This window comes from Fusarium keratoplasticum, chromosome 3, assembly GCF_025433545.1.
Source record: "Fusarium keratoplasticum isolate Fu6.1 chromosome 3, whole genome shotgun sequence".
NCBI lineage: Eukaryota > Fungi > Ascomycota > Sordariomycetes > Hypocreales > Nectriaceae > Fusarium > Fusarium keratoplasticum.
In genome coordinates this window covers 3737008-3751833 of record NC_070531.1, presented here as the reverse complement: position 1 = coordinate 3751833, position 14826 = coordinate 3737008, and the positions used below count along the sequence as shown (strand labels likewise).

Sequence of the window (14826 nt, the reverse complement as noted above, 5' to 3'; positions counted from 1 at the left end):
CTATGCCGTCCTCGTCTGAGCTCTAAGGAAACGACAGGAAACTATACATACATACATATGGAAAAGAAAAGAGAATGCACCGGTCGGTGATATCCATTACAACAAAGATGTGCCAAAAACTCCCCTCTCCATGTCCCTGGTTTTTTGCGATCCCGCCTCTTCTCGTCGTGCGTCATTGTTTCTTTCATGATCCAAGGTCTAGCCCGACACAAGAACCCAAAGCCTGTGGCATGTTAGCGATAATCATCTCGTTAGGGGACGCCACCGAAGCACGGCTTGGACCTCAAGCCTAGCCGTACCCTCGAGGCAAGATGTGAACACTTACAAAAAGAATACCATCAGCACTCCAAACATCTTGGCAATAAGCCATCTGTTGCTTGATACTCGAGACCAGTACTTGAGAAGCTCTCGTTGCGCTCCCTCAACGTTGTCCACCACATCCTCCGTGTTGGCATCGATGCGCTGGATCATCTCGCTCTGCTCCGATACCATGGTCGCCAGTTGTCCAAAGATGCTGCCTAGTTCGCTAATCGTCTTCTCGATCGCTTCGATTGCCTCTCCTCGTTGTTGGATGTATGTGTTGGTCGGTTGGGCCTCCTCCATCATCAACAATTGTTGGTCGCCCACGGGGTTAAGGGAGAGCGTGTCTTGGCCTGGAGCTGGCGAGTTACGGGCGGGTGTTCCGTAGAGCGGCGAGGCGGACTGTTGGATAGATGGTTGCGCATGCTGCGACACTGACGAGATGAAGTTTTCCGTTCTTGATCGCGAAGCCTGGATATTCTTGGTTCTCTCCTCCAGGACATCTTTGAAGTTGACCGAGACATCAGTCAGTTTGCCTTGCAGCAGATATACGACGTTCTTGTTGTGCTCGCCCTCCTGGTCGGCCTTCGGGTGCTGACTCTTGGAGAGTGTCTGTAGGGCACCGATCTGCTGGTTGAGAGATGACAGATCTTGCTTGATAACGAATGTGAGTTCGTTGATCTCGACTGGCCGGTCGTCGAACAGGGTACGTCGCTTCGCCACTATTTCCTGAAATTAGCCTTTGGCGATCAAAACAATGGCGAAACGAGAGGCACCAAAGGGCTGCCTCGACTGTCTCCGATAAGACAAAAACTCACATTGTGCTAGCTTTTCCAGCTTGCCCATAGTCGCCGAGATGCCACGACCAATCTCGGCTGCCTTTCTGGCAAAGTCAGATCGCCTCGGCCGGCCGTCAGCATTGCCGTTGGCGGCATTCTTTTGCGCGTCGGTCAGCAAAGACCGGCGCTGAGAGCTGACTTTGGAGGTGGCCTGCTTGCGCTGCGCCTGGGCAAGCACCGACTTGAACTCGGAGGTTCGGTCTTGGATAGATGCGACAGCCATCGTGACTGAATTATGAGGGGTTGAGGATGGGCTCGAGGGGAGGACTGCGGCCAGCGCGGCTTCGGTTCTCGAGCAGTTCGCGGCGAAAGGAAGGGCGGCGAGGGATATGCCACCTAAATGCCCAACAGTTGTTGATTATGAGGCGCCAAGTCGTGATGTTCGGCGTCGTTGTTGGTGCTGGATCGGTGCGGAAGGGGCCGGATCAAGTCTCGGTTCGGACGGGTGAAGGGTGATTGGGGGCGGGAGATGACGCGGAAGCGAATTGCAAGATATTAAATAGAGGTACAGTATTATTAGTTGCCTCGACAGCGTAGAGTCTGACCAAGTTGAGTTGAATACAGTTGCAAGAGAAAGCTAGACGTGCAATAGAGTTGCGCGCTGCAGGGACGGAGAAGAGGCTACGCAACCAAGAATGTCAGAGACAAATGAGGTTTGGCGTTTCTGCGCCTGAAAGGAGATTCGGGACGTGTCGTTGGTTTGTCTTGGTTCCAGGCCGTCCAGGCCAGAAGCACAGACGTCGAACCGCCACGCTGGCTCCTTTGAATGTTGAACCGAGGTATTTCCGCTGTGGCTAGTGGCTTGGTGATCGTGTGGCTTGGCGGATTGGACTCACTCAGGATGTTGCAGTGACACATGTCCTTCGTATCAATGTTGAACATGGAGCTGGGCCTCAAGAAGCGACCGAGGATAGCGCTGTGCTGTAAAGTTCTCGCCTATCGTTTTTTGAGCGCGAGGCCAGGTTCAAACGATCTCGTCAACCTTATTGGTGTTTGTTCAACACGTGGGTGTGAAGCAGACTAAAAGAATGCGCAGGGAACGGGCTTTACAACTTCACTTCGACCTTGTTATTTCAATCTCAAAGCATAGTCTAAGTGAATACTTGTTGAACCTTTGCGAATCTTGGACATAGCTGCATCTAGTGAAGCTCAAGAAAGATTCACTTAGATTGCCGTGCCTTTCAGGTCCGGGCTGCACTCAAGTGGAGTCAGCGTGAAACCGCCACTCAGCGTACTTCTCGAAATAGTATACGGAGTAAGCGATCCATAGATGCGATTGACATAATCCCCCTATCAAGCCCCCGCCAGATCTTTGCCGGCTTATAGGACACTTTTACCCTGCGTGCATATTGTTTCTTGCATCGTTTCCTCGCTTCTACTCGACAATTGCTTCCTATCTGTCGCGCAATCCCTCGAATCGCTCGCTGCCAGCCTCCTTTCTTCCACTTCGATCGACCCCGCGAAACCCCGCCAAATCGACACCGCCATGGCTCAAGAAGGCATCTTCAGCGCCAACCTCCTCTCCCCTGAGGTCAAGGCTGCTCTGCCCGCTGGCTACACTCTGCGCGCTCTGCGAAAGTCCGACTTTGACAGTGGCTTCCTTGACTGCCTGCGCGTCTTGACCACTGTAGGCGAGATCAGCGAGGCCGACTTTGCGAAGCAGTATGACGAGATGGCCGCTGCTGGCAGCTACTACATCATCATCATTGAAGACACCACTCGCGCAGAGCGCCCCGTTGTCGGAACTGGCGCTCTCATCGTTGAGCGAAAATTGTAAGCCAAACTGAATCCATTCCAACCTGGCATTGGAGGCTGACCAACTCTCCCTGCAGCATCCACAACCTTGGCGCCGTCGGCCACATCGAGGATATCGCCGTCGCAAAGGACCAGCAGGGCAAGAAGCTGGGTCTCCGAATCATCCAAGCCCTCGACTACGTCGCTGAGCAGGTCGGTTGTTATAAGAGCATCCTCGACTGCAGTGAGGCCAACGAGGGCTTCTACGTCAAGTGCGGCTTCCGACGAGCTGGTCTCCAGATGGCCCACTACTACGAGGGCACCAAGGGTAAATCGCAGTGATTTCTTTATAACGTTACGGACGTGTAGGCGTGTTGGAGGCCCAAGTACTGTGCCTGGGCTGTGACGCGCTTACACGTACACATGTTTCTCTTTTTGTTGGCATTCACCATCTAAGTGCGTTGCACAGAGGCTGATGCGGTTTCGCATGGCGTAGGAAGTAAAATATAACGAAGGTGTCTGGACATTAGAGGGTAGATCGGCTGCCGGATGAATATAGACGAATGTTTCTGCCTTGCTGCAACTCTTCGCGCAGTGTGTCCTCGGTCACATTTGAGCCTTGAAACCCTGATGTAGAATGAGGATTGAAGACCTTACCCATTTGACTAAACGGCAGTGATGTTAAGGCACTTCTTAAGGGGTTTCACCTTATTTTTATCGCCGTGATGGTTGCAATGAAGAGGAGGGTGAGGGATGTAGGAAACCCCATTATTGGCTGGTATTGGCTCACATTGGACTTGAGCGTTGCTGATACAAGATACGACGAGACGCATCCAAAAAGAAATAAGGAACGCAATCACTGGCAATGCCTACCAGCTGGATCTGAGTTCGGGGAAAGAAAGAGCCGATAACCGACTTGACGTCTTCCCAAGAAGGTACCCATCACGCGCGGTAGGGAAAAATTAGGACACTAGTACAAAGATCAGCTTCTGCTTCCTAATGATGCCTACCAATGTGGAATAAATTTTTATAAAATAATCTAGAGAATGCCTTTGGTGGCATATTCTTCCACTATTTAGTTATTATTATATCTATCCAAATACATAGTAAAGTCATGGCATAGGACGTGTTAGACGTCCTTTGTCGTTCCGGTGTCTCGATTATTTCTTGTCCCGCGTACGTGTCATCCCTCGACACCACTCGACGTCACCCCCCGACTACGAAGACGGGGCTTGCGTGTGTTGTCTTCCAAGGGTCCGGCGCAGTGGTGGTCGTGGTACGTGCGTGGTTGGTGTGCTACGTGCGACGCGCTTGAAAGTGCAACAGGTTTGTTACGTCTTGTGATCCCCCGCAGTCAAGGATAGGAGGAGAGAGAGGAGAGAGGAGGCAATACAACCAACAAAGCCGGAAAGCTGCGTGAACAGGTTGCATGGTCAATTTTTGGGAAATTTGCTCTTGACGATTGCCGTTCCGAGGCTGCATTCTTGGACCCATGCGGACAGTATCCAGGGGCTTGAGGGTTAGTCCTGGTTTGTAGGTCGGGAAACTGAGCCACATTGAGTGACGAACCCTTCAAGCTTTCAATTTACGTTTCCAGAAGCAAGTGGAGGAATGGGGACCTCTTGACGGCACCCTCCTTTGTGTCTTGGTGGAGGCTGGCTGGTCGAGGTGACATTCGCCGCTGGAACGGGAGTCCGATTAATGAATCTGCACTACGTCAGCAGAAGAGAGCTCTACAGCTCGTAGATGTGCTTCTTGCTCACCTCGTCGTGACACTTACAGCCATCACAGTTTCTGAGAAGCTGCAGAACGTCAGTCACCAGCTCGTAACCGGCCCCTTGATCCATGTTTCGCGTGCGCGTGTGTTAATTACCAGCTCCGGGTATTGTTGATGAGCGTGGCACTAACGCGGAGTCGCAGCTGATCTCGTAACCCCGTAGCGCTGTTTCGCTGCCGCTCTACATGCGTTGGCCGACTCCGCTGATAGTCTCCATTCCTCAGTCAGCCCATCCCCTGTTTTTTTCTGCCTCCTCGACGCTGGCTTCCGTTGAGTGGAGGATTCTAGCTTCTCTTGCTGCCGTGTTCTCCGTTATTTCGTACGAAATTCTGTGAGGCTGGGCGAATGGGGTACCTGCTTGGTGCGTGCTTCTGCCGGCCGTTGTTCCTTGTCTTCTTGGCCCCCCCAGGTGATGCCAGAGCCCAGAAGTGCCCCATCACCCTCCGTCATCCAATCTCCAACGGGCGACCTACTACCACTGGCACGACCTAACAAAAGTGCCTGACCGCACCATTCGCTCCCCGACCATCACCTCCTTGCTCCATCACCATCGTATCGCCATCTGTCGCCTTTGTCCTATCTGTTTGTTCTGCTTCCATCATATTCTTCATTCTGAGTGTATTTGCATCTTCATTTACATCGTCGTCTTTGTTCTGTTTCTTCATTTCCCGCGCAGCCCCTGTATTCTAAGCTCCCCATCACGTCCGATCGCCCGTTACGCATCTTCTCCTCCCGCCGATCTTCATCACTGCCGAGCTCGATAAGAAGGCTGTCGCGCCTAATCCCGACTCCGTTCGCATACCGCCGAACTACATCCATCGCCTGGAACCGGTGTTCAGCCCTCACCAGCTTTGATACCCGACGAGAATGCTCCGATAACTGAGCAGCTACATACTACGCACGTTATGGACGGGACATACAATAACCCCTACGCGCAAGCGCAATCTCCATTGTAAATGGCCTTTGCCACCCTCGATTGGTGGCCTCGTGTTAACCTGGCACTTCTCTAGATCCCCTCAGACTCCCTCGGCCGGGGCATACCAAGTCAACGTCAGCCGCCAGAAGACGAGAAAATGGGTCCAAGCGCCCGTTCAGAACTATGACGGTGATGACTGGGGTGCCGATGAGTTCGAAGACGACGAGCCGCCGCCGCCGCCTCCTGTCCCTCGGGTCACCACGGGCCTCCGTCCTGTTGGCCAACGGTCCGAATCCTACGGCCCTTCCCCGATGCTGGCCGCCGCTGTGGCATCAAGTTCACAGAGCTCCAGCGGCCCGCCTTCGTTGCACATCCAGACCCAGCAGAATGCTTCTCCCTCGACCGCAGCTCCTGCCCGTGGCCCCGAGCAAGTCCACAATGCTGCTGCACTGGGAGCCGGACGAACCGGCTCACCCGCCCCCGCGTCTTCCGGCGCAGGATCGTCAAAGGCCCCCAGCTATCATCAGCCCGATGTCCGATCTTCCACACCGCAAAGCACCGCCAGCTCTGGCGCTCGCGCCTCTCCCGCGATTCGACCGTCTGAACTGTATCGTCACGTAGATGAGGACCGAAGGCTGGGTGGCTCACCTCTATCCATTGCCGAAGCTATTGCAGCGAAACCGAGTGACCGAGCAACGCCACCACTGAACGGGCCGAACCGCCAGAATTACAACCAGGGAGATGGTCCTGGTAATCAACCAATCCAAAAGCAGCCGACGTTCGATAGTATCCTCGCTAAAAGGGAGGACTCTGGGCTCGCGCAACGAAGCTTCGACAATGCGCCAGTGGCCGAAAGCCGACCTCTTCATGAGGAAACCCGCGATGATAAGGAGGAGCCCGTGATTCACCCAGCTGCCGGTATCGACCGCAAGCGAATGTCCGTCAGCCCACAGCTGCCCAGCATGTTGCGGATGTCGGGCTTCGGGGACGATTTTTTTTCCTCATCAAGTTCAGTTCCTCCTTCCGCACCCCTGGATCCTGTAAAGCAGGAACAGCCCCCCGCACCAGCACCGGTTGCCCCTGCTCCTCCGTCACAATCCGATAAGAGCTCATCCCACGAGGTTCCCACGATCGACGAGGCTCCCAAAGAGAACACGGATAGCCCAAGGATCGCGGCTATTTCTCAAAACCCGGCCCTCGCACCTGCGAATGACCCTCGAGCCATTCCGCCTCTGCGCACGCCGAGTCCTCATACCAAGTCCCTGGAAGTAGCAGCACTTTCTGGCTCTCCCCAGTCCACGCTGCCCGAGATTACACCCACTGAGCCTCTCAAGCCCCGTGTACCGGAATACTCCCCTTCGGACTACGAGCCTCAATCGGCCCAGACCCAACAGACCATGAGCACTTTTAATGCGTCGCCTGTTAAGGAAAGCGACATGTTGAGTGAAGAGATCATGAAGTCCCTGAGTCCGGTCGGCCAGAGTTCTGCCCTAGCTCCCCCACCGGACAACCCGCAGTCTTTGACGCCAGGCAACCGAAATGATACGAGGAATAGCAGCTACACTCTAAGCGGCTACGATGATTATTGGGCTGATACGACCGAGAAGCCAGCACAAGAAGCGAACAACGAGGCGAAGGATCACGAGAAGCCACAACCAGTGCCTGCTCCGGCAGCTGCTCCGCTTGCACTGCCTGCTCCAGTGCCAGAACAGAAGGCCCTTGGCTCTGGCTCATCCAGCCCAGCTCCTCCACCGGCTGAGGATAATACGGAACCAGATTCTCTAGGTTTACGTCGAAAGTTTTCCTGGGAGGCTGATTTTGGCCCTTCGCCCAACCTTTTTAAGAGCGAGTCACCTGCTGAAACTTCATCCAAGAACGAGGCTCCCACTGTCAATTCTCCTTCGCCACTTGTTGTATCTGCTATTCAGGCTCCTAGGGATGCCACACCTGAACCCGCTGGCCCATCGAGGAGCTCTCCGGGGGCTGTCGAGACTCCCATGATCGTCGTTCCGCCGTCAAGTGGGATCTCACACCAGGTTTCCAAAGCCAGCACACTTCCTCCGACACAGCAACCAGTTGTTCTTGAGCCTCCGTCTCCCATTTCTGTTCGAACTGATGAGAGTACACCACACGGTCTTGACCGTGTCGGGACTGGGGTTGAAGACAAGGTGCTCATACCGACACCATCAACCATCACTGCGTCAGCGACACCACCCCCTGAGAAACCACAACCACAGACACTGGTGCTTCCTCCGAGCGAGTTTCCTCAAACCATCCCGTTCCGCGACATCATGAATCTTTCGACCCCCCTTCAAAGAACTCTCAAGTTTGATGCAGGCCGGGCCACATACGCCGCGTGGGAGTCAGGTCTGGAGAATTGGCTCTCTAACCTGATGACTCAACAACCCGAGTATGCTCACGCAACTGGCTCTTTCTCGGGAGCTGGTCTTCCTGGTTCGAGTCAGGGAGGGCATGCTTCAACACCAAGCGGATCTCACTCACAGCAGCCATACTACCAGCAGTATCTTAACGCAAGCTCTCCGACCACGACGGCTCCGGCAGCGGGCCGATCTCGATTGGGCGGCTTGCCCCTGTCAGCACCATCCGGCTCCAGCAGCTTTGGAAACTCGGGTAACCAGCTGGGTACCAAGAGCAAGGAATTCATGCACTCGGCTGGCAAGATGGGCAAGGGACTGTTCAGCAAGGGGAGGAGCAAATTGCGCGGAACCGGGGACAAGGTATTTCACTGACGCTTCTCTTTCTAGAACCTGCTGCGATGGGCTTCTTCCTTTTTCACTCCGAGCAGGGTAATTGTTGGGTTTATTCTCTCTTCATCATGCGCTTCGGGGCTGATGTTTCACTCTTGGCCTTATGACGAGACGGGTGTATGAGATAGGAATTCTACGACGCTTTTCCCCCTTTCCCACATGTCACCATGCTGTTGCCCATCCATCAGGCTGTATGTGACGAGAATGTTTATTAATGTTTCTTTGGTTGACAGGGCGAACCCACCCCTCCCCCGGTGCAAATCAAGACCAAGAATGAGAGACGCACGTCATGGGGCCTAAGCCTTGGAGCAAAGTCCCGCGCTGATGAATCTGCATCGCAAGCCGAGAAAGACATGATGTACACGAGGCCTCCGACCCAACCGCACCAGGCACCCCAATCCTCCCAGTCGTCTGTTGTATCTCCCTTTGGCCCTGCACCTCAACATGGTGACCCAGGTAATCGACTTGCTTCACGAGAGAGCTACGGACCCCCACCCATGAGCGGACCGGCAACCCTTCCCAGTAGGGATCAAGAAGATAGGACGGAATGGCAAATCCCAACGCCTGATAATGACAACTCCACCTGGGATCCTTTCAAGGGCACGGACCTTGGGAAGGACGATGCTTCGGAACACTCTGGAGTCCCGCTTGGGAGCCGAGAAGATCATGGCCAGCCAAACCGTGGCGCTGAAGTGCCATCTGGTAAGCCGGTGTCTGGCGACGCGACACCTACTCTTGCCAATACTGGAGGAATCCGCATGGTGCCGCCGGAAGTGCCCGCAACTTCGTCTCAGCAGCCTACATCTGCCTTTGCTACCCCCTCTCAACCAGTCCCTGCTGGTGCCCCTCCCCAAACCCAGAACGAGGCAGGTATGCCTCAACGTCAGTCGTCTTTCGTTGGGTTGCCATTGATTAGGAGAGGCTCAACTTTTGACGTAACCACAAAGCCCGCTCAGTCGAAGCCTGCCGAGACGATCACTGAAGGGGTTTCTACCGATGTTGACGAGGATGCAGCTGCTGGGCAACATGGAACACTCACTTCCGAGGTCACAGTTGGTTCGACTTTGGTCGGTACAGACTCTCTGATAGCCGGTAAGGATGTTGAGAAAGATGTCGATGAACTTGAGCAGCAGACTCCTGCAGATGCGCCAACTGCTCAGCAACAGCAGCAACAACCTCAGCAACACCCGCAACCGCCCCTTCACTCGCAACCGCAACACCCATTCCAGATGCACCCAGTCCATCATGGCCCCATGGCACCTCAGCATCCGCAGTTTGGACCCCGGCAAATGATACCACCCAACATGATGGGTGGCAACCCTATTCACAGGCTTCCTCCCTCTGGACCATGGAAGTTGGAGGAGAGTCATCTCTCTGAGCCTCTCCACCGTGTCACTCCTAAGCCCCAACAGCTTCCCCCAACTGGTCAATGGAAGCTTGAAGAAAGCCACCTGGCTGAGCCTCTCCATTCTGTTAACAGAAACCGTGCCGGTACCAGCAGCTCACACCAAGAGCCTTATTTCGGATACGACAAGGAGACTGGGATTGATCTGCCTTCACCGACGAGCCCTGTAGCCACGAGTCCTATGTCCAAGCCGTTCCAACATCGACAAAAGCCAAGTGAAACGCCTCCATCATCAGCGAACCGATACCCAGGCCTCTTTCCGGGACAGCCACAAGCACAGCAAACTCCTAAAGACGGACCTCCTGGCCCTACTCCGCAGTTTATGAGACGGCTATCTAACGAGGCTGGTATTACGCGAACTGGAACGGGAGGTCCAGAGGAGGAACGTGGTCGTTCAAGAAAGGCATCAGCGTTGTTCAAGGACATTGGCAGTCGGTTTAGAAGGGGATCATCTGAGCGCCGAGGCTCGTCTGTGGAGCCCAACCCACAGCAGCAACAACATCAGCAACAACCTTCCCAGTCTCATGCGCCTGAGCAGCCGCATCTGCTAGGTGACGGGGCTTCTGTATCCAGCATCACCACAGATGAAATCCAAGAGCGTAAGAAGGCCAGGTCGAGCTTCATGCTCGGACTGCGAAATCGCCCCTCGACGGACCACGGGCGACAAAAGAGCAGAGATGGGTTGATGGGACCTCCTCCTCGTCCAGATGAAGCCAGGCCAGAGACGTCGCCAGAAGAACGAAAGCTATCTCGCTTCGGTACAGGTCTCGGTGCTCTCACTGGCCACCATCACAGGTCCAGCGGCCCTCTTCGCGCATCTACATCAAACCTAGCTAATGAGCCTGGTACAAGCACGCCCCTCCCCAAGAAGAGATTCTCGGGTTTTAACACCAAGGCTGCAGTAGCTGGTGTCTTCCACCACCGTCCAAGTGGAGATATGACGCCCAAACCGGGGACCCCCAACTCCTCAAGGCCTGTCTCAAGTCAACTTGTACTCCAACAACAAGCGTCTTTGGAGCGTCCAGAGTTTTCTCATCCTGGATTTGAGAGGAGCAACACAGCCGGCCCGTCATTCGGCCAGATGCAGCAGCCCACCCTGGCGAATGCGCAGCCGCTTGATCCCCAGGAACGCCGGAGGAGACGGGGTTCAGCGGCCGGGTTGATCTCTGGGCTGTTGGGTCATGGCGGTAAGCATAAGGAAGAGCATCAGGACGCGCCGGTTCGACCACCGTCGGGACAACAGCTTTCGATGCAACAACCCCAACAGCCCCAGATGCAGCAGCCTCCAATGCAGCAACCACAGGCTCGCCAACCTTCCGGGCCTCAAGTCGGCAACCCCCAGCTCGGAGGCCCTCAGCTGCCTAGGCTGCAAACCCAAGGTCAACCTCAAGGTCCTCCCCAGGGCCGTCGCCCTTCAGGCCCTCAGCTTCCAACCCCTCAGCTTCCTGGACCACAGCTTGGTAGCCCTCAACTTCCGGGATCGCACCCTGCTAGTCCCCAGGTTTCTGGGGCACAAGTCCATAGTCCCCAACTTTCAGGTCCAACAATTGCCAGCCCTCAGCCTCAGAGGCCTCAGCAGTATGGAAGCCAGCAGCCTCCCATGCTCCGTCGGATGACTGGAACCTCTTCGTTGCTCGAGCAGACTCCGACGTCCCCTGACAGGCCCCCCTCAGGCGGGCCTCGACAGAAGCAGCAGGCGCAAGTCGCCTACCAAAATTCTCGTCCGTCGCCGCTAGGTTTTGGACCGTCAACAACGCCAGGGGGAACCCCCCCTATCGGCACAACGAACGTCCCAAGTCGTCATGGGACGCCGCAGACTCCTTTTAGTGTCGGACAGGTCCTCTCTGATAATGGATCTGGCAGGATGCGATCGACCTCACCCGCAGCCTCGGCTGTTCGCCCTGCCCCGATGTCGCAGGGCGCCTACCACAATTCAACACAGTCCCTGGATAAGCTGGCTCGGCCTGGACAAGTCGGTGGCCAAGCTCAACAGCCTGTTACCGGCTCACCTACTATGGCATTTCGACCTGACGCTCGGCCGGCTAATGGTCGCGTTGAGAATAATACTCGAGATGACTTGCCTCTATCTCCAGTTTCTCAAGTGTCAAATATGGGACCTCCATCAGTCTCTTCTATCGCTACAGGGCAAAGTCCTCGACTGACAACATCCGGACCAGCTATGGGAAGGAGACAATCCTCTCAGCTTTCACAAACATCACAGCCAAACACGCCCGCGCTGTCCATGGCCTCTCATACTCCACCAACGCAACACCAACCGTTTTCTACTCGCATGGGGATGTCGCCACAACAGCAATACCAGCAGCAGTTCCCTCCAGGGTTCCAACCGCAGGTTTCTAACCCCCAGCAGGGCGGCCAACAAAACTTTCCCAGTCAGCAACAGCCGGGCGGTTTCCGTGGCCAGCCAAGCCCACACCCTTCGTCCTTGGCCCCTGGGCGTCCATCAATGCAAATGCAGCACTCTGTCGGACCACAAGTACCTCCGAAGGACAACGTGGGACCTCCGCCTCAGCCTTATGCCGCAGAAGCACCTCGTCAAGGCAGTCCCGCGTCGTCTAAGTGGAAGGGACTGAAGAACCGAATGTCAGGGCAGGCGGCACATAAGCCATCATCGAGTCAGAGCAAGCCGGAAGGAGAGAAACTGTCTGCAAGCAAGATTCTCGGAGCATTTAAACGAAGCTCCAAGCAAGCGCCGGCTGCCGAACACTCTTTTCAGGGAGGTTACCAAGGAGGACGGCAGCATCAGCAGTTCCCTGGTCAGCCCCCCTATGGGCAAACCCCGACTCCACGACAGTCTTCTCAGTTTGGCAGTCCCCCAGTTGGCCAGATGCAAGCTCCACGGCAATCCTCTCAGCAGTTTAGTAGCCCACCTGTTGGACAGATGCAGACACCACGACAGTCTTCCCAGTTCACCAGCCCACCCATGGGCCAGCATCAGTTCCAGAGACCTCCAGGAGCTATTGGTCAAGGTCAGCCTGGTATGGGCCAGCCATATCCCGGCTATGGATTCAAGCCTCAGGGCCAGTTCCAGTCCCCGCCTCAACCGCAGGGTCAGTTCCAGTCTCCTCAACAACACCAGGGCCAATTTCAGTCTCCGCCCCAGGCCCAAGGTCAATTCCGTTCTCCTCCTCAGGCTCAGGGCCAGTTCCAATCCCCTCCTAAACCTCATGATCGATTCCCATCGCCGCCTCTCCCACAAGGCCAGTTCGAATCTCCTCCTCAACGCCAAGTCCAAGGCCAGTTCCAGTCACCACCCCAGGCCCAGGGTCAGTTTCAATCCCCACCTCAACCTCAGGGTCATTGGCAATCGCAAACGCATAGCCCCGGAGGCCAGTTTGTTCCATCCCCTTACCAGCCAGGCCAGTTCCCTACCCAGGGACAAGGAATGACCGGGCAATCCCCAAACAGGACACACCCGAGCCCTCGCGTTCAGCAGGGGCATATGATACAGCAAAGCATCCATCAACAGCAGCAGCCGATCACGGTCCAAACGTCGGTCCCCATTCAGCAGCCAGTTCCCGTACACGCGCCATCACCCCATCAAGGAGCCTTGTTGCAGCAGTTCATGCCTCCGGCAGCCAACAATCAGCCCAACAACGCGGAGCATCAAGGAAACAGAGGAGGGCAGCCAAGCCATCCGGCGTTCGCGCACAGAGGTAGTCCAGCTAATACTAACCAGCAAGGAAGGCCGGACATGCAGCGTCTTGTAAGCAATGACAGCCATCACAGCGGTGGAAGCAGCGGAAGCTCAAGGCTAGGCAGCAACCCTCCTCCCGCGGTTCAGTATTCATCCCCTAGGATGGTCGCCGGCGAGAATGAGGCTACCAAGCCTCTGCCTCCAGCTGGGGGTGTACCTGTGGTTGCTGCGACTGCTGCTGGTGCATCGCCAGCCGGCGGTCAACCTCTTGTGGCGATGAGAGAGAACTCGGCGCCCAAGACCGAAGAACATCGCGCTCTTTCGTTGAGCCCTCCCAGCGGGTCGAACGGCGAGATCAGCCCGGTCAACTCGGCCCTTCTGTCTCAACCAACGCCGGAGCCCAAGGGCACGATCAACGCGGCGCCCGTCCAAAACGACACAACACACGACAAGGCCGTTTCACCCGAAAGCAACGGCAATGGGGTCGCTACCAAGGCGACTGGCGGGCCTTCCTTCTCCGCCGAGCTGGAAGATACAGAGGATGCTCGGAAGCGCACGTTGCGGATCGACTCACAGGAGGAGAAGATCCATTATGACCCTAATGCCGACTCGGATGGAGAACTGCCTCCTCAGATGAGCGCAACGAGTTATCCCGGACAGGAGTGGAACCCATATGGAGGGGAATACGGAGATCTCGATTAACGTACCGCAAGTTGATGAATCTCTCTTGATATATACGACAGCACAATTTGTCACCAGTCTTGTACCTTGACACACCCGTCCTTTCATTTGTCTTTTTGTTTATAATCAGTTACAGCGTGGCGTCACGGCCATACTTTCATTTACCCCCTCCCTTGATGGTTTATTGAGACAAGATCGCATGGGGGACATTTAATACACAAAAGCAGGTCAGGGAAAACGAGGACAAAATGGAAAAGAAACACGCACTTGAGCATATACAGTTTTCTTTCCGTCAGTATACATAATTCTAGTCATTCAGAGCATCGCCCGCGTCGCAATGTCCCGGGCAAGCATAATAATATTGCATCAATCGCCAGGTCGGTCAGACCCTTCATCTTTGAGCTGCGAACACCAGTGACTGGCGTTGAGAAGACGGGATGAGCTGGGGCTGGGCCAGGTTCCAACCAGGCTCTCCTGCCCCATGGCCTGTGGAGCAAGTCGCTTGAGTTCTTCCAGCTGACTAAAAAGTACACGCTGAAAGGGGGTACTACGTGCAAGATTCATATGCCATTCTGGATTGCCGATGGCGAGTACGAAACTACTTTGCCGAGTCAATCACAGCTGGTGAAGGATGCTTTGGGCGATCGGGCCGAACTGCACCTCGTCAATGGATATCACCACCAGACGTTGAACGGAATAACACTGAGGTGGCGGGGTTGTGTGTGATGGAAACAGGATATGGCGTCTTGTC

The 14826-nt window shown here is 55.3% G+C and overlaps 3 protein-coding genes across 3 annotated transcripts; 2 read left to right on the top strand and 1 right to left on the bottom strand.

The window, feature by feature from the left end:
- Positions 1 to 198: 198 nt before the first annotated feature.
- Positions 199 to 1362, bottom strand: NCS57_00447900 (T-SNARE coiled-coil-like proteiny domain-containing protein; the record flags this gene model as incomplete). The annotated part of the gene is made up of 3 exons (XM_053054439.1): positions 199 to 223; positions 326 to 1022; positions 1119 to 1362. The coding sequence occupies 3 exons, from the start codon at positions 1360 to 1362 to the stop codon at positions 199 to 201; spliced, it is 966 nt and encodes a 321-aa protein (XP_052916599.1).
- A 1083-nt stretch (positions 1363 to 2445) lies between these two features.
- On the top strand, positions 2446 to 3383 carry NCS57_00447800 (Glucosamine 6-phosphate N-acetyltransferase; the record flags this gene model as incomplete). The annotated part of the gene is made up of 3 exons (XM_053054438.1): positions 2446 to 2912; positions 2972 to 3201; positions 3370 to 3383. The coding sequence occupies exons 1-3, from the start codon at positions 2626 to 2628 to the stop codon at positions 3381 to 3383; spliced, it is 531 nt and encodes a 176-aa protein (XP_052916598.1). The 5' UTR covers positions 2446 to 2625.
- Positions 3384 to 5555: 2172 nt separating this feature from the next.
- On the top strand, positions 5556 to 14096 carry NCS57_00447700 (uncharacterized protein; the record flags this gene model as incomplete). Its single annotated transcript, XM_053054437.1, has 3 exons — positions 5556 to 5602; positions 5661 to 8304; positions 8568 to 14096. The coding sequence occupies 3 exons, from the start codon at positions 5556 to 5558 to the stop codon at positions 14094 to 14096; spliced, it is 8220 nt and encodes a 2739-aa protein (XP_052916597.1).
- Positions 14097 to 14826: the final 730 nt, after the last annotated feature.